The 25,703-nt window shown below is 46.7% G+C and overlaps 1 protein-coding gene and 1 long non-coding RNA gene across 2 annotated transcripts in view; one reads left to right on the top strand and one right to left on the bottom strand.

Moving 5' to 3' along the window:
- The window catches only part of CYP20A1 (cytochrome P450 family 20 subfamily A member 1), a 43,511-nt gene extending 18,368 nt beyond the window's left edge, over window positions 1-25,143 (top strand). The window contains exons 7-14 of the mRNA XM_083474187.1: window positions 1,895-2,010; window positions 4,534-4,588; window positions 8,537-8,657; window positions 10,836-10,947; window positions 12,556-12,620; window positions 18,542-18,631; window positions 21,131-22,714; window positions 22,952-25,143. Coding sequence (XP_083330313.1) covers window positions 1,895-2,010; window positions 4,534-4,588; window positions 8,537-8,657; window positions 10,836-10,947; window positions 12,556-12,620; window positions 18,542-18,631; window positions 21,131-21,281 — 710 coding nt within the window. The 3' untranslated portion in view covers window positions 21,282-22,714; window positions 22,952-25,143. The remainder of the gene's footprint in view (window positions 1-1,894; window positions 2,011-4,533; window positions 4,589-8,536; window positions 8,658-10,835; window positions 10,948-12,555; window positions 12,621-18,541; window positions 18,632-21,130; window positions 22,715-22,951) is intronic.
- Window positions 10,863-17,720, bottom strand: LOC310693514. Its single transcript, XR_014519215.1, has 3 exons — window positions 17,242-17,720; window positions 12,521-12,614; window positions 10,863-10,983 (listed from the first exon to the last, which is right to left on the bottom strand). It is a non-coding gene; the product is annotated as an uncharacterized lncRNA (long non-coding RNA).
- Window positions 25,144-25,703: the final 560 nt, after the last annotated feature.

Genomic DNA, 25,703 nt, shown 5'->3' with positions numbered 1-25,703 from the left:
TCCCTCCTCCAGCTTGTCCATGCTATTTTTTAAAAAAATAAATTGCATTTTCTAAAAAACAGGAACAGAGCGCATATTTAACCCACCCCCCTTCCCACTTACAACTTCGTACCAAATACAGCATGTATACATATACCCTATGACTTCCCTTCCACCCTTTTCCTGGTTCCTTTGCTTTTCTACTGCTCTGTGTAATCCACACCTTTTTAATCATCCAGTTTGTTATCTATTAAATACTCTGTCTACTTCAAGTTTGCTGGATCAAGACCTGCTAAGCTATGTATTTGTCTATAAAAGTAAAGGGTAAAGGGACCCCTGACCATTCGGTCCAGTCGTGGCCGACTCTGGGGTTGCGGCGCTCATCTCGCTTTATTGGCTGAGGGAGCCGGCGTTCAGCTTCCGGGTCATGTGGCCAGCATGACTAAGCCGCTTCTGGCGAACCAGAGCAGCACACAGAAATGCCGTTTACCTTCCCGCCGCAGTGGTACCTATTTATCTACTTGCACTTTGAGGTGCTTTCGAACTGCTAGGTTGGCAGGAGCAGGGACCGAGCAACGGGAGCTCACCCCATTGCAGGGTTTTGAACCGCCGACCTTCTGATCAGCAAGCCCTAGGCTCTGTGGTTTAACCACAGAGACCCAGAAGCTGTACGCCGGCTCCCTCGGCCAATAAAGTGAGATGAGTGCCACAACCCCAGAGTCAGCCATGACTGGACCTAATGGTCAGGGGTCCCTTTACCTTTAAGCTGAGACTTTTGTTCTGCAAAGAAGACGAAGAAGAAGAGTTTGGATTTGATATCCCGCTTTATCACTACCCAAAGGAGTCTCAAAGCGGCTAACATTCTCCTTTCCCTTCCTCCCCCACAACAGTTACAGATAGGTAGCCGTGTTGGTCTGCCATAGTCAAAATTTCAGAAATAGACTGGAAAGAGAAGCTGCTGAATTGCAACTCATTACCAAACTTAAAACCATGGAGAGACCTGGTTTGAACAAAGACATTGGATTCTTATCCCATTATACATGACTAAGCCATTTCTCACCTTCTCACCCCTTGCCTTTTCCTGTAAGACCTATTACAGTCGTTAAGAGTCGTCAACAGGCTCATCTCAGCTATCTGCCAATCTCCCATTCCCACCACCCTTCTGAGTAATACCCCTCCCCACCTTCTCACTATATAGAAGGATCTGGCAACTTCTGTTTCAGTGTATCTGAAGAAGTGTGCTTGCACACGAAAGCTCATACCAAGAACTAACTTAGTTGGTCTTAAAGGTGCTACTGGAAGGATTTTTTTTTATTATTTCCCCCACAACAAACACTCTGTGAGGTGAGTGGGGCTGAGAGACTTCAGAGAAGTGTGACTGGCCCAAGGTCACCCAGCAGCTGCATGTGGAGGAGCGGAGACACGAACCCAGTTCCCCAGATTACGAGTCTATCGCTCTTAACCACTACACCACACTGGCTCATTTCCCCCCCCCCCCTATACATGCGTATGGCTCTGTAGGCTCCCCTTCGAGAAGATATACCCACTTAATGATGTTTTGGGTTGGAGGCAGCAGATGCCGTTCCACAGTGAAGAGGGCTTTGGAGAAAGAGATCTGCAGAGCTGCTTTCAAGCCGCTCATTTAATCTACAGCAGCTGCAGGGAACTGTTGGTCCTTCGGATTCTGCTGAGCTCCAACTCCCATCAGCACCGGGGAATGGCCAGGAATGATGGGAGTTGTCGTTCTTCAACATCTGGAGGTCCAAAGGTTCCCCACGCGTGATCTGTAACGCATGAAGAAGCCCTCACGAAGGAGCGGACTGCAAACCGCCTGGCAGGGTGTGTCAAGGCGGACTCTGAGACAATGTCCTCTGCCGGCTAATGAAAGAACTGTTTTGTTTTCCTGTCCCCGAAGCTCTGATGGACATGGAGTTGGTCTTGAAGAAAGTCATAAAAGAACGGCAGGGGAAGAATCTCAGCCGAGACATCTTCATAGATGCTTTACTGCAGGGGAAGCTGAGCGACAAGCAGGTATCTACATCTGTGCTGTAATTAACCATTAATGGAAGTCCCGCTAGACCCGCTGGTAATTGCATTCTGCTGGGCTTGATTAATTTAATTGCCAGCATTGTTTCTCCCGATTTTAATCTTCATCCAAGGGAGGAAGAGAGAGGGGCGGGGGAGGGTTTTCTCCTTTTGCAACCTTGAAGCTTTAAATACCGTATTTTTCGCTCTATAGGATGCACTTTTTCCCCTCCAAAAATTGAGGGGAAATGTGTGTGCATCCTATGGAGCGAATGCAGGCTCCTTGGCTTCAGCGATAGCAACGCAAAGCTTCCGAAGCGCAGAGGGAGTGCTCCCTCCGCACTCCCGAGGCTTCGCGTTGCTTTCGCTGAAGCCTAGAGAGCGAGAGGTGTCGGTGCGCACCGACCCCTCTCACTCTCCAGGCTTCAGGGATAGCCCCCTTAAGCCTTTGGAGCGCAGAGCGAGTTACCGCTGCGTTCTGGAGGCTTCAGGTTCCTTTTGCTGAAGCCAGGAGAGTCTTGCTCTCCCGGCTTCAGCAAAAGGAACCCAAAGCCTGAGGAGCGCAGGGGGAACTTGCGCTGCGCTCGGAAGGCTTCAGGGATAGCCGCGTGCAGCCCCTCCGGCAGGGAGAGGCTACACACGGCTATGGCTTCTTTAGCCCCGCGCAGCCTCTCCCTGCCGGAGGGGTTGTGCGCGGCTATGGCGCAAGCCAAGACAGCGAGCGGGATGGATCCTGCTCGCTGTCTTGGCTCGTGCCATAGCCGTGCGCAACCCCTCTGGCAGGGAGAGGTTGCGCGCAGCCTGTACGCTGCTCTTTGGGGCTGGGGGGGGGGATAAGATTTTTTTTCTTGATTTCCCCCTCTAAAAACTAGGTGTGGCCTATGGTCCACTGCACCTTATGGAGCAAAAAATACGGTATATAGATTTCTATTTGATTGCTCTCTTTGCTTTTGTCCCGAGAGAAGCGTTTGAAGCAGCTACGTCTGCTTAACATGGCTCCATGCAGCGTTGACCTTTGTGGGGGAGTGGCTAGCCCGCGGCTTGCAAGGCATGCTGGTCCAAGCCTTTCAGGTTCCATGTTTGAACCTCAGGCCGCCATCTTGGAATTCTGGAGCAGCCGGCATTTAAAGGCCGCTGCTGTGACTCGTCCTCCTGAATGAGTCAGAAGCACCTTCTGTTCCACGCATGATTTCCTCCCTGAAGGGAACCACCAACTCAAGTCGAGTGAGCATGTTCCTTGGCAAGGTCATTGCTTGTCCGAAGGAAGACCCTTTGGGCAAGCAGTCTGGGACCTTTAATAAGGCACAGCATTCATGACACCAACTTGAGTTCAAACCCCACTCAGGGGAAAGGGACAGGGTTGGGGCCCCCTTGCAGGTTTGAAAAGCCACTCATGTCGGGAGCAAAAGAGAGGGTGATCCTGAGACTCGAATGTACGACACTTGCTCCATAGAGCAGCTCATTAGCCATTTGACCACCACAGCAGTTGAGCACCTTCGCTGGTACAGTGGTACCTTGGTTCTCAAACTTAATCTGTTCCAGAAGTCCGTTCCAAAACCAAGGCGCGCTTTCCCATAGAAAGTAATGCAAAATGGATTAATCCGTTCCAGACTTTTAAAAACAACCCCTAAAACAGCAATTTAACATGAATTTAACAGCAATTTAACATGAATTTTACTATCTAACAAAATCATTGATCCATAAAATGAAAGCAATAATCAATGTACTCTACTATAAAATAAAAAAGACAGTATTGTAGATTATAAAAATTAAAATTATTTTTTTTTCTTACCTGCAGTGATGATAGTCATTGTTTGGATGGGGGGGCTTTTATCCATTTCCGCAGTCACACAATCAATCAATCAATCAGTAGCTGAACTGGGTTCCACTGAGTCACAAAAACAAATTAACCGAAAAAGCCTCAAAAACACAAAATAAATAGCAAAAGCGCCAACCTTAATCAGTTCCGGAAGTCCATTTGACTTCCGAAATGTTCGAAAACCAAGGTGCAGCTTCTGATTGGTGCAGGTGCCCTGGAAACAATAGCAGACAGCCGCATTGGACGTTAAGCTTCTGAAAAACGTTCAAAAACCAGAACACTTACTTCTAGGTTTTCAGGGTTTGAGAACTAAGGTACCACTGCACACCCTATTGAACACGGTGGTACACAAATATGAGGGCTCTTTGTGTGTCTTTGTAGGTTTTTGAATGTTTGTGTGACGTTGCACATTTTTTCTACTCGAAACATCTGTAAAGAGGCTATGGAAGATAAGTCATTCCTTCTGTTCCCAAGTTTTTCCTGCTATATCTGTAATTAACAAGTATAAAATTAATTCCAGGTCCTAATATTGTTATTTTTTTTTACATATTCTAAACAAACTATTTAGAATATAGACTATTAATAACTAGAGCAATTACTCAGATCCTGTTGTTTTATTATTTGTCCCCTCAGCCAAGATTTTTGATGGGATAGTGACAATTTTTACCATGTACTGATTCCGTCTCCCTGAACCAGACTTTGTTTCCTAGATTTTGGAAGACACAATGATATTCTCGCTGGCGGGGTCCATAATCACAGCTAAGTGTAAGTACACAAAACGGAACATAAAGCGTTGTGCAACTGACGGGCGTAGGCTTGTGCCTGTGAAAACTCAAGACACAATAGATTTTACTCTTCAAGGTCCTAGGCCAATGGAAATGTAGAAAGTTGCCCATAGGACCAAGCCTAGTCATAGGTGAGCAACGGCAAAGAGTGTATTATGTTGGGACTCTGAAGTGAGACCCATGTAGCAGAAGTTGTGCCTCGTTCCATTCTCCACACAGAGGCAGATTGAAGTCCAAAATAGTTTACTGGGGCAGAAGATAAGGCTTCAGTAATACAGTTCCAGACATTGATACAGGCATACAGCTTGTCGGCTTTGCAGATACAGATATATACAAATATTTCTGTTGATGCAGCAATTCAAGACTTAACACAGACTCCGACTCCCAGGCAAACCCGCTGATTGACCAATGAACTGACATGCCTTAATCAGCTGGCTTGGCTAACTTTACACCTGTGGGCTTATCTTATACCTGGGGTGATTTGTGCCCAAGAAGGAAATTAAACCCTTCCTCCATGTCCAGTTCTTGCAACATAACTATGGTTGGTGAATTAGGACTAGGAAGTCTTGGGTTCAAATCACTGCTCAGCCATGAAGCTTAATATTGCTAGCTGCCCTGTGATCCTTGCATGAAGGATGGTACAGAAACTTAATTAATTAAAATGGACGACCTTGGGTCATTGCCTTTCCAGGCTAACCTACCTTGTAGAGTTGTCCCAAAGATAAAATGGGAAATCCCCACATACTGAGCCCTGATGAAGGACAGAATATTATTTTGATCATTATATCAGAATCAGAATTGATGCTTTTTAATTATGGTGCTGGAGGAGACTCTTGAGAGTCCCATGGACTGCAAGAAGATCAAACCCATCCATTCTGAAGGAAATCAGCCCTGAGTGCTCACTGGAAGGACAGATCCTGAAGCTGAGGCTCCAGTACTTTGGCCACCTTGTGAGAAGAGAAGACTCCCTGGAAAAGACCCTGATGTTGGGAAAGATGGAGGGCACAAGGAGAAGGGGAGGACAGAGGACGAGATGGTTGGACAGTGTTCTCGAAGCTACCAGCATGAGTTTGACCAAACTGCGGGAGGCAGTGGAAGACAGGAGTGCCTGGCGTGCTCTGGTCCATGGGGTCACGAAGAGTCGGACATGACTAAACGACTAAACAACAACAATCAGAATCAGGTTTCACTTGATTGAGGTGGCTTGAGTAGGTGTGAGATTGGTCCCCATTCATCACATGAAGCCATTTTCTACAAACCACAGCCAACTGCCCCTTACCCTATGCTGTACATGCCATTGGGCATGGCGCAGGTAGAGACATGACTGCAGATGCATGATCATGAGCCTTAAAAGTACGCTTTTTGTTGTGTGCCAGCGACGGGGGGCTTGCTGTCACAGACTGTCAGCAGATCGGTGGTACGAACAAGCCAGCTGGGATAATGGAGCTCTTGGTAGTGCTGAAGGAATGCGTTTCCCAAATCTAAAGCCTGACTGTGCAGTCAGTCTGAAACGGGCCCCCAAATCCCCATTTTTCCTTCTCCAAGGGTCCATTAGCTAAAAACCAGTAACTTGAGCACTTGAGCCAATGTATAACAAGAACCCAGCTGTATAAACAAAACCCTCTCCTTTATCAGTCCGTGACGCTTAATGGATGGCCTTGTCAGTTCCGAAGTGGAGACGGGACGGCAGAGCTGGGGCTTATCTTACCTTGTAGGTTGTAAATATCCTGACCCACTGACCCACAGACTCTGCAAGACAGGGTCTGTCAGCCCCCACAGCTGGAGATAGAGATGGCATCAAGGGAAACTCCTATAGCTGAGTGACCCTTTAATAATAATAATAATAATAATAATAATAATAATAATAATAATAATAATAATAATTTATTATTTGTACCCCGCCCATCTGGCTGGGTTTCCCCAGCCACTCTGGGCGGCTTCCACAGAAACCAAAAAAGCACTAAAATATCATACATTAAAAACTTCCCTGAACAGGGCTGCCTTAAGATGTCTTCTGAATGTCAGGTAGTTGTTTATCGTTTTGACATCTGATGGGAGGGCGTTCCACAGGGCAGGCGCCACTACCGAAAAGGCCCTCTGCCTGGTTCCCTGTAGCTTTGCTTCTCGCAATGAGGGAACCGCCAGAAGGCCCTCGGCACTGGACCTCAGCGTCCGGGCAGAACGATGGGGGTGGAGACGCTCCTTCAGGTATACTGGGCTGAGGCCGTTTAGGGCTTTAAAGGTCAACACCAGCACTTTGAATTGTGCTCGGAAACGTACTGGGAGCCAATGTAGGTCTTTCAAGACCGGTGTTATGTGGTCTCGGCGGCTGCCCCCAGTCACCAGTGTAGCTGCCGCATTCTGGATTAGCTGTAGTTTCCGAGTCACCTTCAAAGGTAGCCCCACGTAGAGCGCATTGCAGTAGTCCAAGCGGGAGATAACTAGAGCATGCACCACTCCGGCGAGACAGTCCGCGGGCAGGTAGGGTCTCAGCCTGCGTACCAGGTGGAGTTGGTAGACAGCTGCCCTGGATACAGAATTGACCTGCGCCTCCATGGACAGCTGTGAGTCCAAAATGACTCCCAGGCTACGCACCTGGTCCTTCAGGGGCACAGTTACCCCATTCAGGACCAGGGAGTCCTCCACACCAGCCCGCCCCCTGTCCCCCAAGAACAGTACTTCTGTCTTGTCAGGATTCAACTTCAATCCATTAGCCGCCATCCATCCTCCAACCGCCTCCAAGCACTCACACAGGACCTTCACCACCTTCACTGGTTCTGATTTGAAAGAGAGGTAGAGCTGGGTATCATCTGCATATTGATGGACACCCAGTCCAAACCCCCTGATGATCTCTCCCAGCGGCTTCATATAGATGTTAAAAAGCATACTCTTAACCCCAAGATAAGAGTACAGGAACAGGAACATCTGTTTATGGTCATGGATGAGCGTACGAGGCTGGATTCCTGGGGAAGGGGGGAGAGGGTGCCTGGAGGATATATATACTGCCTGAAATTTCTCTTTCTTCGGACTTGCTGTGAACTGACCACGCAAGTGCCTTTCTGCTACTCCGGAGAGCAGAAATCAAGAACTCTTTCTCTGAATCAACCTTGGTGTCTTTTGACTCCTTCCTCCCTCTCTGGGAGCAACGCTCACCCTACCAATCGGTAAAGTCTAAGAAAGCTACAGTGCAGCTGACCCCTGCCCTAAATGGGGCATGGGGAAACTTCTACAGGCTTGAAGATGCTGCCTAATGGCAGATAGGTGGAAACATTAAGCCTCATTTGGCTTGGGTCCCCCCCCCTCCCAGCGCGGTTTGCCATGCTGCAAAGGAAAAATTGGTTGCCTGACACCATAGCGATGTCAGTTGATTGACAGGTAGGCAGTCTCCCACCCGCCTGTCGAAATGGCCAGCCCGTGGGAATGATCCATATCCCTGCTCTAGAGATTTCCAACTCCTTCAAAAGCTATTCTAGCATAGGGGCTATGAGCTAGAAGTCTATCATCTAAATCTGGGCTCTGCTTTAAACTCACTGGATAGCTTTCAGCAAGCTACTATCTCCCCAGCCTCCACCTACAATGTGGGAATAATAATAATAATTGTCTACTTTTTACAGGGTGGTTATAGCGCTGGCTGAATCTTACATGTGGCGCACTTAGGCGAAAGCACTCCATAATTGCTAAGTAGCAGCCATACTTCAAAAGAACTCTTTAGGCTTTTGAAATGTCCTTCTGGTTTTTGCAAGCAGATATTTTCATTTCCCCAGAACAGCTGTTTCCTCTTTGTGGGTAGCACTGCTTCGTATGATCTGATCTTTACATTCTGCGTTTTTGCTTTCTTTTCTTAGCTACTGTACAGGAACTGTAAATCGAAAGGAAGAAATTGCTGACTTAACATATCCTCTCGTCTTTTTCTTTTTTTATATAACAGTGTGCACCTGGGCAGTTTATTTCTTGACTACCTCAAAAGAAACTCAGGAGAAGCTTTACAAGGAGATGGACCAAGTTCTTGGAAAAGGTCCAGTTACACCTGTGAAAATTGAGCAACTCAGGTATTCACTTGGTTGTGTGTGTGTTTTTAAGGCTGTGCTTGGGACTCAACAGCTACAACTTTCCTGATAACCTAACCAGTTTTGAGAGCAGGATTGTACCACGCACCCCTGGACCTCTTCCACGTTGTTGCGATTTGGCATGTAGGAATCTCACGCAGGCAAATTCAGCTTGTGCCATTAAAGACGATTTGGCACTTGTGTGCAGCAGCATAGCTGTCAACCGTCCCTTATTTGGCGGGAAACTCCCTTATCCCAGCGCCGTTTCCCATTGCTGTCCCGGATTGATGATATCCCGTAAAATTCCCAGGTTTCAAAGGAAGCAGCTCCTTTCCCTCCCTCCCTGCCGGCCAGGGAGGAGGGAGGCTCCAACTGTGTTGCTTGGCTGTGTTGCTCACCCAATAAGGAGTCTAAGAACGACTAGGGGGTGGAGCTTGCATGCCTTGTGCCAATCAAATCAGCCGCGTTGCCTGGGGACTCGCCTTTGCTCAGCGCTTCCCAGCGGAGAGGTGATGGTGGTTTTTCTTCTGCATCCCCTTTGCTGGGTTGCTGCGCTGTGGGAACCACCGCTTGAGGCTTCGTTTGGCTGCTGGCTGGGCTTTCTGCCTTTGGCTTGGAGGGGCTCAGAAGTTGAACATACCTGTGCTCGGAATTGGATGGTTACGTCATCGACGGCCCACTCACCCTTGCTGGGGAAAAGGTCTGTCTGGAGCGGGGGCACATGGGGGCAAAGGAAAGGAGCTGGTTGAGTTCAATAGCAGGCGGTGATCTCATGGGGGGGGGGCTTTTGGATTTGTTTTGGAGGCTGCTTCGATTGACTGTTATGGGGGAAAGGAAAGGAGCTGGTTGACTAAAATCCCTTATTTTGGCTGCTGATCCCTTATTTTCGAGGCTGCTGGTCCCTTATTTTCAAATCTGTAAGTTGGCAGCTATGTGCAGCAGACCTACTTCCAAGTAGACACCTGACTTCTTGCAGTAAAGAAAGTGATAGGAAAAGTCCCGGGCGAATTTGGATTGCAGTTGGCTTGATGCAATGTCATCATATAGCCTCTCTGCAAACTAATCTGAATGAAGGCCTTACAACCTGCCCACGAGTTTTATGCAAACAAATCAGGATGAACGCTCAAGAAGCCCGTCATCCAGACTGACCTTGCACTCCTTCTGTTACCCTCTCTTACACCAGTTTCCCTCCTCCTTTCTACGTTTTGTTTAAGTCCAGCTATAACCATGGTCAACACAAACCAGAACTGAAGTGGGTTTGCAAACCCTGGTTAGGAGGCAATCTTGTAACATTGTTGTTGTTGTTTAGTCGTTTAGTCGTGTCCGACTCTTCGTGACCCCATGGACCAGAGCACACCAGGCACTCCTGTCTTCCACTGCCTCCCGCAGTTTGGTCAAACTCATGTTGGTAGCTTCGAGAACACTATCCAATCACCTTGTCCCCTTCTCCTTGTGCCCTCCATCTTTCCCAACATCAAGGCCTTTTCCAGAGAGTCTTCTCTTCTCATGAGGTGGCCAAAGTATTGGAGCCTCAGCTTCAGGATCTGACCTTCCAGTGAGCACTCAGGGCTGATTTCCTTCAGAATGGAGAGGTTTGATCTTCTTGCAGTCCATGGGACTCTCAAGAGTCTCCTCCAGCACCATAATTCAAAAGCATCAATTCTTCGGTGATCAGCCATCTTTATGGTCCAGCTCTCACTTCCATACATCACTACTGGGAAAACCATAGCTTTTACTATACAGACCTTTGTTGGCAAGGTGATGTCTCTACTTTTTAAGATGCTGTCTAGGTTTGTCATTGCTAGACAGCATCTTGTAACATTAGGCCCTGATTTTTAAGCAAATCCATGGACCAGAGGTGGAACTGAAAGACTCAGGGGACATGGAGTACGTGAGCCCCACATCAGAATCTGTGCTTCTTTTCTTCAAAGCATGGATAGCAATTTTGGAATGTTTTGTGTCTGTGTTCTGGCCAGTCAAAATGCAATTTGTACGCTAATGGATTGATCCTGCTACAAGTTGCGCTGTAACTTAACATGAAGCCCTTGGTTTTTGCCCTTACAGAATCTAAGAAGCCAGCTTCAGGAGTCTGAAGAAGTGTGTCCGATGGGGTTTTCATTGTTGTTGCCGCCTTTTTCTTGCTTCAAACGAAAGGCTTGCAATGGGTTTCTCTGTTTGCAGATATTGCCGGCAGGTTCTGTGTGAGACGGTGAGGACATCAAAACTGACACCAATTGCGGCTCGGCTGCAAGAGCTGGAGGGCAGCGTTGACCAACATATTATTCCCAAAGAGGTAGGACTGGAAGCCGGCACTCAAAGCCTCCCTTTCCTTTAATCAGTGAAAAGTCATTGTTAACATTTGTTAAAGGTTGGAAACGTCTCAGAGAGGTTTTGCATGAAAAAGAAATAACGATATTTAGATTTGAGGACTGAAAATACTGTTTGCTCATAGAAAGTGGATTTGTTGGGTGTTATATTGGATTGGATGAAGTGAATATTGTTTTTACATAGCAGGCATAGGAAGAATCAGAAGTTCTCTACTTTCTGAATCTTATTTTTTGATCTTTCTCTTTTAACCTCTTTCTTTCTTTCTTTCTTTCTTTCTTTCTTTCTTTCTTTCTTTCTTTCTCTCTCTCTCTCTCTATTTCTCTCCCTCCTTTTTATGTTTTTATTGAATCTAGATCAAAGTCTTAGTTTGGTTAAAAAAAGGGGAAAGATACTAAGTTTTGTATTTTTCCTCTATAAGCCTTAATAAAATTTATTTTTTAAAAAAAGTATTTTTTTTTAAGTCTCCCTTTCCTTTGGGGGGCGCAGTGCCCCAACGACACCCCCAGACCTCCGCGTTGTTCAGAAAGCCCTTGCGTGGCTTTCTGCGCTTCCGGAAGTCCACTTCGTGTAAACCACAATTTAAAAGGAAATCTCCTAAGTAACCTTGGTTTCCTGTATCACCCAAGCTATGGTTACTTCCTTCATTTAAATCAAGGGTAGGCAACCTAGGGCCCAGGGGCTGGATGCAGCCCAATCGCCTTCTCAATCCGGTCCGCGGACGGCCCGGGAATCAGCGTGTTTTTACATGAGTAGAATGTGTCCTTTTATTTAAAATACATCTCTGGGTTATTAGTGGGGCATAGGAATTTGTTCATTCCCCCCCCCCCTCCAAAAAAAATATAATCCGGCCCACCACATGGCTGAAAAAGGCTGCTGACCCCTGATTTAAATGGTACATTCACATCCTCCCTCATCCTGACCCCCTCCCCCAAGCTCTGCTTGCTTAGAGCCAAACCCCACTTTTCTCTAGGCTAGCATGCTCAGGATTGCATCCTGATGTCCGCTTTAGAGCTTCAACGCATTCCTTGCACCCGAAGGGAAGGCTCAAATGAGCCAATCTGAAAGACAAACTAGAATAAGACGTCTTCCATCAGTCTTGTTTTAATCAGCTTGCCTAGAAGTTTCTATCTTACCGGTAATTTCCATCCGTAAAACAAAATGAAGCCTGCAGGGCCTGGGGTTTTTTTTGGTGTTTTGCATTCCTTCATTGAAATACGTTCCACCCCACCCACCCCCAAATAACAGCAATGTATTATTGCTGGCTTCCTAGCAGATGTCCACTTTTGCTAGCAAAATACCCCCCCCAAAAAACCCCCCCACTCCTTTCAAATTTAACGACTGGAAATTAGATTGGTTCACTTCAAATTCATTCTGCAAGGTGGCTGGATTTTGCATGAATAAAGCTTATTCAGTTGACATCCTGTACCAGTTTGCTTGGGAGAAAGGCCTGTTGGGAGGTACAGAATCCCTCTGCAAAGCCCGCAGTGCTCTGCTAGGGTGCGCCGTTTGTGTGCGACAAATGTGGTGTGTCATCTGACCTGGCTAAAGTGATGCATTTTTCATTTCTTTTCAGACTCTCGTGCTGTATGCGCTCGGTGTGGTGTTACATGACAGCGCGACTTGGCCGTTGCCCTATAAGTATGGAAACACAAGTAACTTTATCCATTTCTGTCTTTCCCCTTCCCTTCCAGCTGATTTTGCCATGTGTTTCTAAATGGATGGTTGGGCTGTAATAATAATAATAATAATAATAATAATATTTATTTATTTATTTATTTATACATACATACATACATACATACATACATACATAGGGATGCGGGTGGCGCTGTAGGTTAAACCACAGAGTCTAGGGCTTGCTGACCAAAAGGTTGGCGGTTCGAATCCCTGTGATGGGGTGAGTTCCCGTTGCTCAGTCCCTGCTCCTGCCCACCTACCAGTTCAAAAGCACGTTAAAGTGCAAGTAGATAAATAGGTGCCGCTCCGGCGGGAAGGTAAACGGGGTTTCTGTGCGCTGCTCTGGTTCGCCAGAAGCAGCTTAGTCATGCTGGCCACATGACCCGGAAGCTGTACGCCGGCTCCCTCGGCCAATAAAGCGAGATGAGCGTCGCAGCCCCAGAGTCGGTCACGACTGGACCTAACGGTCAGGGGTCCCTTTACCTTACTTACATACATACATACCCCGCCCATCTGGCTGGGTTTCCCCAGCCACTCTGGGTGGCCTCCAGCAAAATATTAAAATACAATAATTCATCAAATATTAAAAGCTTCCCTAAACAGGGCTGCCTTCAGATGTCTTCTAAAAGTCAGATAGTTGTTTATTTCCTTGACATCTGATGGGAGGGTGTTCCACAGGGCAAGCGCCACTACCAAGAAGGCCCTCTACCTGGTTCCCTGTAACTTCACCTCTCGTAGTTAGAGAACCGCCAGAAAGCCCTTAGCACTGGACCTCAGTGATTGGGCTGAATGGTGCGGGTGGAGACGCTCCTTCAGGTATGTTGTTGTTTAGTCATTTAGTCGTGTCCGACTCTTCGTGACCCCATGGACCAGAGCATGCCAGGCACTCCTGTCTTCCCTTCAGGTATATTGTACAATCATACTTTGGGTTGAAGTAGCTTCAGGATAAGTATTTTCGGGTTGCGCGCTGCGGCGACCCAGAAGTAACGGAGCGCGTTACTTCCGGGTTTCGCCTCTCGCACATGCACAGACGGTCAAAATGACGTCACGTGCCTGCGCAGAAGCGGCAAATCGGGACCCGAGCATGTGCAGACGCACAGGCGCGGGTTGTGTTTGCTTCTGGATGTGAATGGGGCTCCGGAATGGATCCCGTTCGCATCCAGAGGTACCACTGTACTATTTTAGAGGAAAGGGGGAGGACTGCATGTTGGAATTCTCCCCAGTGTTGTTGTTGTTGTTTTAAAAAAGTCCTGCGCATGGAAAAATAGCATGTGGAAAAAGAAGTCTTCTCTTGACCTGGCTTCCCAGGATAGCTCAGTTGGTAGAGAACAAGACTCTTAATCTCCGGGTTGTGGGTTTGAGACCCATACTGGGCAAATATTTCCCACATTGCAGGGGGTTGGACTAGATGACCCAGAGGGTCCCTTCCAACTAAGGGACCCTGTGGGTGATCTAGTCCAACCCCCTGCAATGTAGGAATATGCCGTTGTCCCATACGGGGATTGAACCTGCAACCTTGGCGTTATTGGCACCATGCTCTAACCAGTTATAACTAGTTATTATTATTAGAGTGGAACCTCGGGTTAAGTACTTAATTCATTCCGGAGGTCCATTCATAACCTGAGACTGTTCTTAACCTGAAGCACCACTTTAGCTAATGGGGCCTCCCGCTGCTGCTGCTGCACCACCGCTGCACGATTTCTGTTCTCACCCTGAAGCAAAGTTCTTAACCTGAAGCACTATTTCTGGGTTAGCGGAGTCTGTAACCTGAAGCGTATGTAACCCAAGGTACCACTGTATTTATACTCTGCCCATCTGGCTGGGTTTTCCCAGCCACTCTGGGCAGCTTACATAAAAAAATGGTAAAACATTAAGACATTAAAAAATTCCTGATACAGGTTTCCCTGTCGTCTGTAGGGAACGAGGCAGTCTTTCAGCTATTCGGAGCCTAAGTCATTTAGGACTTTAAACAGTAACGTGAACACCTTGAATTGGGCCCGGAAATCAACTGACAACCTGTCTGTTGTGCTGCTTGTATGGGATGACGAGAGGCGAAATAGCCCCTTGCCAGATGCTCGATGCTCTGGAAATAGCCTACAGCTGTATTGCGGAAGACCTCTCCTCGATGCCTTCCTTTTTAGCAGACGGGAGGTTTTAGAAGTGCGGGAGAACATTCCCCCCGATACAGTCCCAGGAGATGGTTCTGAACGTGCAGTTCAGTTCTATATTTTTTTGAACCTAATTAAACCAGTGGTTTGTTTTGAATTAATTTTATAATGAATGGTTTTAGAGTGTTGTGTTGTACTGTTGTACTGTTTTGTTGTTGTTAGCCGCCCTGAGCCCGGCTTCGGCTGGGGAGGGTGGGATATAAATAAAATTTATTATTATTATTAAGCATCCTGGGTGAGGCGAAAAGCCCCTTTTGTTAAGACGGATTTGCACCCTTGCTTTCAAACTCAGGGCTTTGCAAATGTGTTCTTGCAAAATGCTTTTGGTGGCATTTTATTTTTTTTAATCGATAACTTCCTTTTCTGAACGTTCATGACCTTCTGTGGCAAATGCTGTGTGCAGGATTTTCTTTTTAAAAACAGGTCGCTGTGAGAAGGAGGTGTCGCAATCGCAATGCATAATGAAATCTGTGGTTCGGAGGAGGAAACATCAATCATGGTTTTTTGTTTTTAAGGAAATGGAGGGTCTACCTCATTATTTCCAGACTCATTTTTATGGATTCTTGGCTTCAGATCTTGACTGCTGCAGCACGACAGGAACTGCTCTAGCGCTCTTTGGCCTCCAGATGGCAACTTTTAATAGTTTGGGCACCGTGGCTCTGGGGTTGCTTACTGATTTCAGTTCAGGGCGGAAACACAGTAGGGCTTAATCTAAAGAAATAAATTCAGTCCAAGGGCCCCTGCTTTCTCTCTGGCAGCCATAGCTTTCCTCTTGGAAAAAGGAAGCAGATGAGCAACACAGCCAATAAGAATCGTAGGTGCTGATATAGTCTCCAGGAGTTCCACAGGAAGAACTGGAAGCGCAAGTGCTGTTGTCCCTTTTGAAAAATGAGGGCACTGGCTGAGATCTATATGGCAAGGAGGTGGTGATGATGACAGTGGGATGAAAGAAATTTCTTCATGAAACTCCTGTACTTTTTGAGAATACTAAGGAAAAACCATCTTCCGCAGAAACTGCTGCTTGCCTTCTATCACTGTGCCATTGAGAGCATGCTCACTTATGGCTTATGTGTGTGGTACGGAAGCTGTACTACCCAGGACAGGATGGGGTTGTGCAGGGTTGTTAAGGCAGCAGAGAGCATTGTTGGCTGCCCACTCTCCACCTTAGAGCAGATTTATGCCACAAGGTGCCATAGGAAGGCACTGGACATAGTAAAAGATCCATCGCATCCTGGTCACTGTCTCTTCGAGCTCTTGCCGTCGGGACGGATATATAGGACGATGAAGACAAGAACGAGACGTCTTAAGAACAGCTTCTTCTCCAGAGCGATCTCGGCCCTGAATGGGAAGCCCGGACTTTGAAAGTCATCTAATCTCCCTTGCTGTATTATACTGTATTGTTTAATTAGTGTTTTTATGGAGCAGTCAAGTAATTTCGTTGTCCCCGAAGGGGGCAATGACAATAAAGATATTATTATTATTATTACTATTAAATTATGGGTGGGGGGCAGGAGTATGGGAAGTGGAAGCAACTCTTGACAGGGAGACTCCGTCGTCTCCTGCAAATCCTGCTGCATAGGCCTGGTCCTGAAAGCAGCCTATGCCAGACCCAAAAAGCAAAAAAATGATCTTTCTTCCCTATACGGCAGCTACTAATAGCTGCCTGTTCTGATTGTCTCCAGGTTGGCTTTTAAAAAGTTGGCAGTAGGGAATTCAGCAAATATGAGCTGAATTTGCTGTTTCACTGCAAATCCAAACTGGCTTTTAATAAAAGGGTGCAACACTCAAACAGCTGAAGGTTTGAAGAATAAAAAAGTAAATACCGTATTTTTCGCTCTGTAAGACGCACCAGACCATAAGATGCACCTAGTTTTTGGAGGAGGAAAACAAGAAAAAAAATATTCTGAATTTCAGAAGCCAGAACAGCAAGAGGGATCGCTGCGCAGCAAAAGCAGTGATCCCTCTTGCTGTTCTGGCTTCTGGGATAATTGTGCAGCCTGCATTCGCTCCATAAGACTCACACACATTTCCCCTTACTTTTTAGGAGGGAAAAAGTGAGTCTTATAGAGCAAAAAATACGGTAATTCTTTTCACATCCAGAGAAATACCATGCATGCAAAATAGCACATGTGCTGCAACACATCCTCTACTCAATATTATTTTCTGCCGTGAATGCTCTTTCCCCTTTTTGCTTTGGAAATAAACAGCCTGGTATCATCTTAATTTTCAATTACCATCCAGTAACAGCCTCACTATAACAATACCAAATTATAATACAATTACTAATACCAGTCATTCAAATACCGAATTATTTAACATCTGGCATCATCTTACGCCTTGTCAGTTTCTCGATGATGGCAATCTTAACGTTAATTTAGACTAGGCTGTATAATTGCTTTTAAAAACCCACTGACCTGATGGTGAAACAAGCTTTTCACTCTAACGAATCATCAGCTTCTGCACAGGTACTTGTTCGCAGCCTGGCTGGCTTGAGAAAAATTGGGAGGAAGCATTGTGCAGGCTGCAAGGAAAGACGAAAGGAGAGCAGGGAAATTAGATTGCAGGGCTTTTGAGCAAGCAGTACAAAAATCGAGGGACAAAAGGGTTCAGGCACACAGACACTGGGGCCCTGTGTATTTTGTACTGATGTACTTTCTGGCTGCCTTATAGTGGCATTGTGATTTGAGGACCCGTCCCCCGCTTGGGAATAATAAAGACACGTGGACACCGGATATTAGGTTAATGGGCTAGAAAAGGCCACAACTTTACTGATTACAGCAAGTGAGAAGGTATTGGCTTAGGCATTGGACAACTGCCATTATGACTCCACCCACTCGAAGAGGGGTGAGTCTGACGAGGGGTTAACCACCAGAAGGGGGAGCCTGTTGATGCAAATACAGTGGTGCCTCGCAAGACAAAAAGAATCCGTTCTGTGATTCTCTTCGTCTAGCAGTTTTTTCGTCTTGCAAAGCAAGCCCATTGAAGGATTAGCAGATTAGCGCTATTAGCGGCTTTTAGCGGCTTATCTGCTGATCGGATCAGCTGATAAGCGGTTTAGAAAAGGGGGGGAAGGAAAAAAAACCCAGCAGGAACTCGCAAGACATTGTCGTCTTGCGAAGCAAGCCCATAGGAAATTCGTTTTGCGAAGCACCTCCAAAACGGAAAACTCTTTCGTCTAGTGAGTTTTCCATCTTGCGAGGCATTCGTCTTGCGGGGCACCACTGTACAACTATAAGCTCTCCCCTGATGTCACCGGGGGTCGTGCCATAGCCCCCCACCACACAGGCATCGGACAGGATCCACGACCGCTGGATTCCTTTAACGGAATACCCAAAAATTGAAGGGGTAGGCGATGGCCACACCTTGCACTTCCACACACCAACAACATTTCCAATGCCTAACCGCCACTCGAGCCCAAAGGCTCGCCGCCAATACCCTCACAGCTGCAACCAATGGCGGGGAGAGCTGGCGTGGCCGCATTTAAGCGGCTAAACTACGCCCCCGCAGTGTCTCCCGATTGGGTGCCCAACCGGGAGGCGTGGCGCGCCAGCGGTGATGTCAGGGCAGGGGGCAGAACGGCCCCTGCGTGACGCGGGAATCGGCTCCCGCTCACAATCCCTCCCCTCTGGAAGGAGGAAAGGCTTTCTTGCAGACCTAGTTTTTGGGGTCAGGGAGGCTTCCGATCCTTATTTTTGTTCCTTCTTTCTTTTGTAGATTTGATCCAGATAGATTCAGTGACGACTCTGCCATGAAAAACTTCTCCCTTCTGGGTTTCTCAGGGAGCCAGGAATGCCCTGAACTGAGGTGAGCATATTCTTTTATTTGGGGGGGGAGCAAGAACAGAGCATCTCTGTTTTCTGTGAGGAATGAGGCAGCAAGAGAGAGAGGGGGGGGGGCCTTTTGGGTAGCATTTTCTCCAGGTCATTCCGCCTAATGGATTGTGTGACCTCCTCCGTTGCCCGTTCTTGCTTTGATCCTAGAGATAAGATGGAAGGGAATTTTTCTGTCCACTCCTCTTTCTTACTCTCCACCTTGCCTCCCGAGTGACTGGGCCCTCCCTACAAAAAAAGGCTCTCTCCGGAGGGTTTGGGGTGGGGTATAAAGGTGAAGGGACCCCTGACCATTAGTCCAGTCGTGACCGACTCTGGGGTTGCGGCGCTCATCTCGCTTTATTGGCCGAGGGAGCCGGCGTGCAGCTTCCGGGTCATGTGGCCAGCATGACTAAGCCGCTTCCGGTGAACCAGAGCAGTGCATGGAAACGCCGTTTACCTTCCCGCCGGAGCGGTACCTATTTATCTACTTGCACGTTGATGTGCTTTCGAACTGCTAGGCTGGCATGAGCAGGGACTGAGCAACGGGAGCTCACCCCGTTGCGGGGATTCGAACCGCTGACCTTCTGATCAGCAAGTCCTAGGCTCTGTGGTTTAACCCACAGCGCCACCTGCTCACCCATGTTTGGGGTGGGGTACTGTCATGAAATCCTACTCGTTATTGATCCAGAGCAGATTCCAACGTATGCCTAGCAGAGTAAAATCTTAAAACACGTTGCGGGATTCTCAAAAAAATAGAGGCAATTAATATTTCATCCAGCAGAGCTTTACTGCTACTGAAGGCAAATGAGCATAATGGTCACAAATACAATACATTCAGGATTGGCACTGTCCATAAGAAATCCAGTTGCTGCAGACTTAACTTAAACTTACAATAACTTATAATACAGTGGTGCCTCGCAAGACGAAAAGAATCCGTTCTGTGATTCTCTTCGTCTAGCGGTTTTTTTCGTCTTGCAAAGCAAGCCCCTTGAAGGATTAGTGGATTAGCGCTATTAGCGGCTTTTAGAGGCTTATCTGCTGATTGGATCAGCTGATAAGCGGCTTAGCGCTATTAGCGGCTTTTAGAGGCTTTTAGCTGCTTATCTGCTGATCGGATCAGCTGATAAGCGGCTTAGCGGCTTAGAAAAAGGGGGGAAAGGGGGGGGGGGGAACCAGCAGGAACTCACAAGACATTGTCGTCTTGCAAATCAAGCCCATAGGAAATTCGTCTAGTGAAGCACCTCCAAAACGGAAAACTCTTTCGTCTAGCGAGTTTTCCGTCTTGCGAGGCATTCGTCTTGCGGGGCACCACTGTAAGTCTAAAACTCAACGCTAAGCATACTATGTACAGAACACCACACCAGAAGGAAGTGAAATAGAAAGAGGCTCCTTCTGGCCTATTTTTATCGCCAGCATGACCTTAACAGAAGAGATAACAGAACCAGTTTCAGCCAGCTGTACAGTCGTACCTCTGGATGCAAACAGGATCCGTTCCGGAGCCCCGTTCGCATCCAGAAGCGAACACAACCCGCGTCTGTGCGTGTTGCTGCTTCCGTGCATGCGTGTGACGTCATTTTGACCATCTGCACATGCACGAGCGGTAAAACCCGGAAGTAACGCGCTCCATTACTTCTGGGTCGCCGCAGCACACAACCCGAAAATACTTATCCCCAAGCTGCTTCAACCCGCGGTATGACTGTACTCAGCTTCTCTGAAGGAATAACCCAAACATCAGGAACCTTCTGCTTGCTTCTTTCACACAGAGAAGCTTCCAGAACCCTCTGGAATTAATTAGAATAGGAAAGATCTCTACACATCAGATCAATACTTTCTGCACTAAGAAATGCAAACTGACAGGTACCGTATTTTTCTCTCTATAACACGCAGATTTTTTCTCCTAAAAAGTAAGGGGAAATGTCTGTGCGTGTTATTGAGCGAATGTGTGGTCCCTGGAGCCAACTGGCCCGAGTGCAGGGGCAAAAATCAGATTGCGCGCTGCAGAGAGGAGGCTGCTGCTTTCCTGCATTCTGCCTCAGGGTCTTATTGCCCACCCTCTTCTGTTTTCGGTTGCTTTGTTTACAAAGTTGTAAAAGCTGTTTTCGGTTGCTGTGGTTACAAAGCACAGATCCACATGGATCCTCAGGATTTTTGCATTGGCCTACCCCAAACTCACCGTCAAATCACATGTCTGTGGCCACAGCATGAAACACCAAAATGATACACCCACTGTTTCATTCAGAATTTTTTGTTCTTGTTTTCCTCCTCTAAAAACTATGTGCGTGTTATGGTTGGGTGCATGTTATAGAGCGAAAAATACCGTACCTCCTGAATATTGCGGGATGGGATGCAGGGAGAGGAGGGGAATTGCCCCAAATCCATTTGGCAGCATTCCCTGCCCTCCCTCAGGGTCCCACACTCCAGAGAGGCATTTTGGAGGCTCCAAGGCTCTGACTTTTTCTTATTTGCCTTCTCCTCCCCTCTGGTTACACAGGTTTGCCTACACGGTAGCTACAATCCTGCTGACTGTGATCGTGAGGAAACTCCACTTGCGTTCTGTAGAAGGTCAAGTCGTGGATACCAGATATGAGCTGGTCACCTCGCCGAAGGAGGAAGCCTGGATAACCATATCCAAGAGAAACTGAGGCGAGCCGTGGAGTTTTATTTCAAGAGTCCTATTAGTGCCATCCGCCATCTTCCGTTATCTCACTGTAATAATGTTTCGGCATTCTTGGCCTAAAATACTTCCCTTCTTCTTTAATGAAAATGGCCTAAGCTAGGGCTGCTATATGTTCAGAATTCCCCAGACTTAACCAGAATATGGCAGTCAGAAACAGCATCTGGGTGAAAATCGCTGACATGTCCAGGAAAATCCGGGCGTATAGCAATCCATGTCTAGATTTTGGTGAATTTCCTTAAAAACAGTTCAAAAACTTCTCTTTATTTTGCAATAGAAGCTCAACAACTGTTGGCAAAACTAAAAAAACAGCTCAACGACTTTGCCCATCAACCACTTTTGTGTCCGGATTTTCACTTTTTGCAACATGGCAACTGAAACACTGAAGATAATCAGGTTGCCTCTAACGAAACTGTAATATAATCTGACGGATTGACAGAAGAGGATAATTTTATAGAATAGATGTATTGCAGACTAAGCTCCCACCACCGAAAGCTGGAAATAATTAGAGTTGCAAAATAGCCGCACATTCTGTTTTAGATGCTCTTATGCTGTATACACCCAATGTGTGTATAGGTAGGTTGAGGTAAGGCATTTTGTATATGCACCGTTAAGCTCTGGCAAACTTGTTTTTATATATGAAGGAACACTTTTTATTCTTAAAGGGGCGGGAATCACTTTTTCAGGACTGTGTCGTTGCATGGGAAAACACAACTTTTGGTGTAAGGTTTGATGAGTTCTAGCCTTAAATTAAGCCTTGACTTAGCTACAAAAGACAAAAGGTCAGCTTGGAGGCCAGAAGCCCGTTTTCAATAAGTATAATATCGTAAAGCCCTACCATTGTTCTTACTTCTCCATGAGCTGTATTGGAGAAACAAGTTTCAAAAGAGAATTGAATAAATCCGTGGGTGAATATTCAAGATGACATGCAGAAGCAGATTAGTTAGTTACAGCTTCTCATTTGTATGCCTAGTCCAGGCTCCAATCCAGTTTTAAGTCAGTTGCGACTAATCCCCATTGAAAGCAATGGAACACGTTCGTTGTAAGTTGGAGACACCCCATTGAGTTCAATGGGACTTGGCCGCAACTGACTTAAACTGGATTGGGACTGATCAGGTTCAGGAGTGATGCACAGCGATTGTATTGATGAATTCTCTCTGTGTTCAGGAGTAGTTCTGAACTGAATTAATCCAGAAGAACACACCTAAGGATGCTACATTTTTATTTTTTCAATGGAGAGCTCTGGGAAGAGCGGCTTTTCTGCCATACAGGTTTGAGGGGCCAAACCAGCTGCGCTACCAATGCAGTGTTTTGTTTTCAAAAGTAGCTTCGATCAAAATGAATCTCCGTTATGCATTATCATCAACCCATTTTATATTGTTGTTGTTTAGTCGTTTAGTCGTGTCCGACTCTCTCATCAGAACCTTCCCTGGGGTGCAGTTCTGGGGTGAATTCTCCTTCTCTGGCTGCACTCAAACAATACCAGTGTATTTATGCAACCATACCATCAGGGTTCAGAAGCCAGGAACGAGTGAAGCAGAATCTGCCTAAGGAGAGGCTCTGTTATCTCCTATGGGAAGGACCCAGCCAAATCTTTGCCACTGAGGATATCACCTAAGATCCTGTTGTTGTTGTTAGTCATTTGGTCATGTCCGACTCTTCGTGACCCAATGGACCAGTGCACGCCAGGCACTCCTGTCTTCCACTGCCTCCCGCAGTTTGGTCAGACTCATGTTTGTAGCTTCGAGAACATGTCCAACCATCTCGTCCTCTGTCGTCCCTTTCTCCTTGTGCCCCCCATCTTTCCCAACATCAGGGTCTTTTCCAGGGAGTCTTCTCTTCTCATGAGGTGGCCAAAGTATTGGAGCCTCAGCTTCAGGATGTGTCCTCCCAGTGAGCACTCAGGGGTGATTTCCTTCAGAATGGATAGGTTTCATCTTCTTGCAGTCCATGGGACTCTCAAGAGTCTCCTCCAGCACCATAATTCAAAAGCATCAATTCTTTGGCAATCAGCCTTCTTTATGGTCCAGCTCTCACTTCCATACATCACTACTGGGAAAACTGGACCTTTGTTGGCATGGTGATGTCTCTGCTTTTTAAGATGCTCTCTAGGTTTGTCATTGATTTTCTCCCAAGAAGCAGGCGCCTTTTAATTTCGTGACTGCTGTCACCATCTGCATTGATTATGGAACCCAAGAAAGTAAAATCTCTCACTGCCTCAATTTCTTCCCCTTCTATTTGCTAGGAGGTGATGGGACCAGTGGCCATGATCTTCGTTTTTTTGATGTTGAGCTTCAGACCACATTTTGCACTCTCCTCTTTCACCCTCATTAAAAGGTTCTTTAATTCCTCCTCACTTTCTGCCATCAAGGTTGTGTCATCTGCATATCTGAGGTTGTTGATATTTCTTCTGGAAATCTTAATTCCGGCTTGGGATTCATCCAGCCCAGAGTTTCGCATGATGAATTCTGCATATAAGTTAAATAAGCAGGGAGACAATATACAGCCTTGCCGTACTCCTTTCCAAATTTTGAACCAATTAGTTGCTCCATATCCAGTTCTAACGTTCCAAATTGTTTTCAGGCCCAAGTGCCTTTTTTTAAAAATCAGAGTTCCTCTTCCTGCTAACTTTTTAAACTGCAATTCTTCTACCCATGCAATTAGCTTCAATGAAAAATAGGCAACTAAAAATAGTCAGCAAAATTAGTACACTAAGTTTAAAGGCTTGTGACCAGTTAGCAGCCTCGGATTTTTATTTTTATTCTTTCTTTCCCTTGCCGAGCTTTCTACTTAATGCTTGAAAGAGTCCTCTGAATTGTGCTACAAACCATTGTTTAGACTTACCTGGCGAGGAGGCACCTTATTCGAATTCCCCACCTCCCTGTGCTCCGCCTAGGGGTACCCTATGCTTTTGTATGACAACTACAGGCAACAACCATTTTAGGCATGTCCCCAATTGATGCACGATTCCCAGAGTGTGTGTCCTTTGGGTTGGGAATGGATCTCCCATGCAAAATTGTTGCCATCTGTACTGGGGTGAATCAAGCCCTTTCCAGAAGCCGGAATCTCTAAGATTTTGAGGTGGGCGTTTGACTTGATCACTGACCAGCACGATAAACATGTTTCTCGACATCAACAGTATGCAACTTTGGAAGAATCAGGTGATGGGCGATGGAAATGCCTTAATGTCGCTTGCCGCAACTTCGTGGCCAGGTACTTTAAACCTTTTGAATGCCACAAGATGCCTGCTTATCCTCCCCCCCCCCCCCAATATTAAAGCTGCAGGATGATGGACCGAAAAGCAGGGAGTAGATGACCTACTTATACAAAACTGCCAAAACGCAGCCGCCAAGGGTGCAAAAGACTTTCCAGGGCTTGTAAGAGGATGACGGAATCTTGAGCACCAGTAAGCATGTTCTCAGCTTCTTATCTGCATTTGCAACACCTGAAGTAGGGTATGGCCTGCTGTCTCCCATGCATGCGGCAGAAAGTGCGAAAACGTCTTGCAGACATGGAGGCTCTGCACCCGTGATTGGATTATGCAGGGAGCACATGCGGAAGAGTTTAGATGTCCTCAATTTGAGGCATGCAGAGCTCTGTGTGTCTCCCACTGTTTGCACGCAAGTTGCAGAAAGGGTCGTGCTTTGCCCAACATTTCAGTGAGCGTGGTTTATAAGGTGAGACTAGAGTGTGCATTCTTTGACTTCCACCGCAGATAGGAATTAAGAACTTGTTTTCTCATTACTTGATCCCGGACTTGTTTGGGTGTGCTGTTCTCCTGCTTCCTTTCTGACTTCATTCTTTCCTTAAATAAAGTATGCTTTGACATAGTTTGATTGCTGGGGAAGCCTGTGGTTGTTTTTAACATGGTTTTCTTTACAGATTAAGCATAGGGTGGAGAATCGCAGGATTAACTGGAACTGCTCCTTCATCAGGTTGTGGCCGGCGTTCGAAACCCCCATTGCTCTAGACGCCTTTTGCGACAGGGAATTTCATGAGTGTGAGCAGTTTCTGAGCTCTGGGCGCAGGACTGCACCTAAGATTTCAGATTAAACTGCAGAGTGGGAGGAAAGGAGGACCATTTTCTGCCTCCCCACTTCCAGCTACTCTCTGAAGACTGGAGAAGAGACCCTCTTAAGAATATTAGGCGGGTGGGCAGGGGAAGGACTAGACCAGGCATAGGCAAACTCGGCCCTCCAGATGTTTTGGGACTACAACTCCCATCATCCCTGACCACTGGTCCTGTTAGCTACTGATAAGTAGTTGGTAGGTTTAGTTGAGCTGGAGCTAATTAAGGCTTTCTCCGATACTTTCCAATACTTTCTCTAAGACTTTTAACTCAAGCCCTTAACTCAAGCTTTGTGAATATAATAGCTGCCAAATGACAGGG

This window comes from Podarcis liolepis (assembly GCF_965112155.1).
Source record: "Podarcis liolepis genome assembly, chromosome: 1".
In the NCBI taxonomy this organism is placed as follows: domain Eukaryota; kingdom Metazoa; phylum Chordata; class Lepidosauria; order Squamata; family Lacertidae; genus Podarcis; species Podarcis liolepis.
This window is presented reverse-complemented; position numbering and strand designations above follow the sequence as displayed.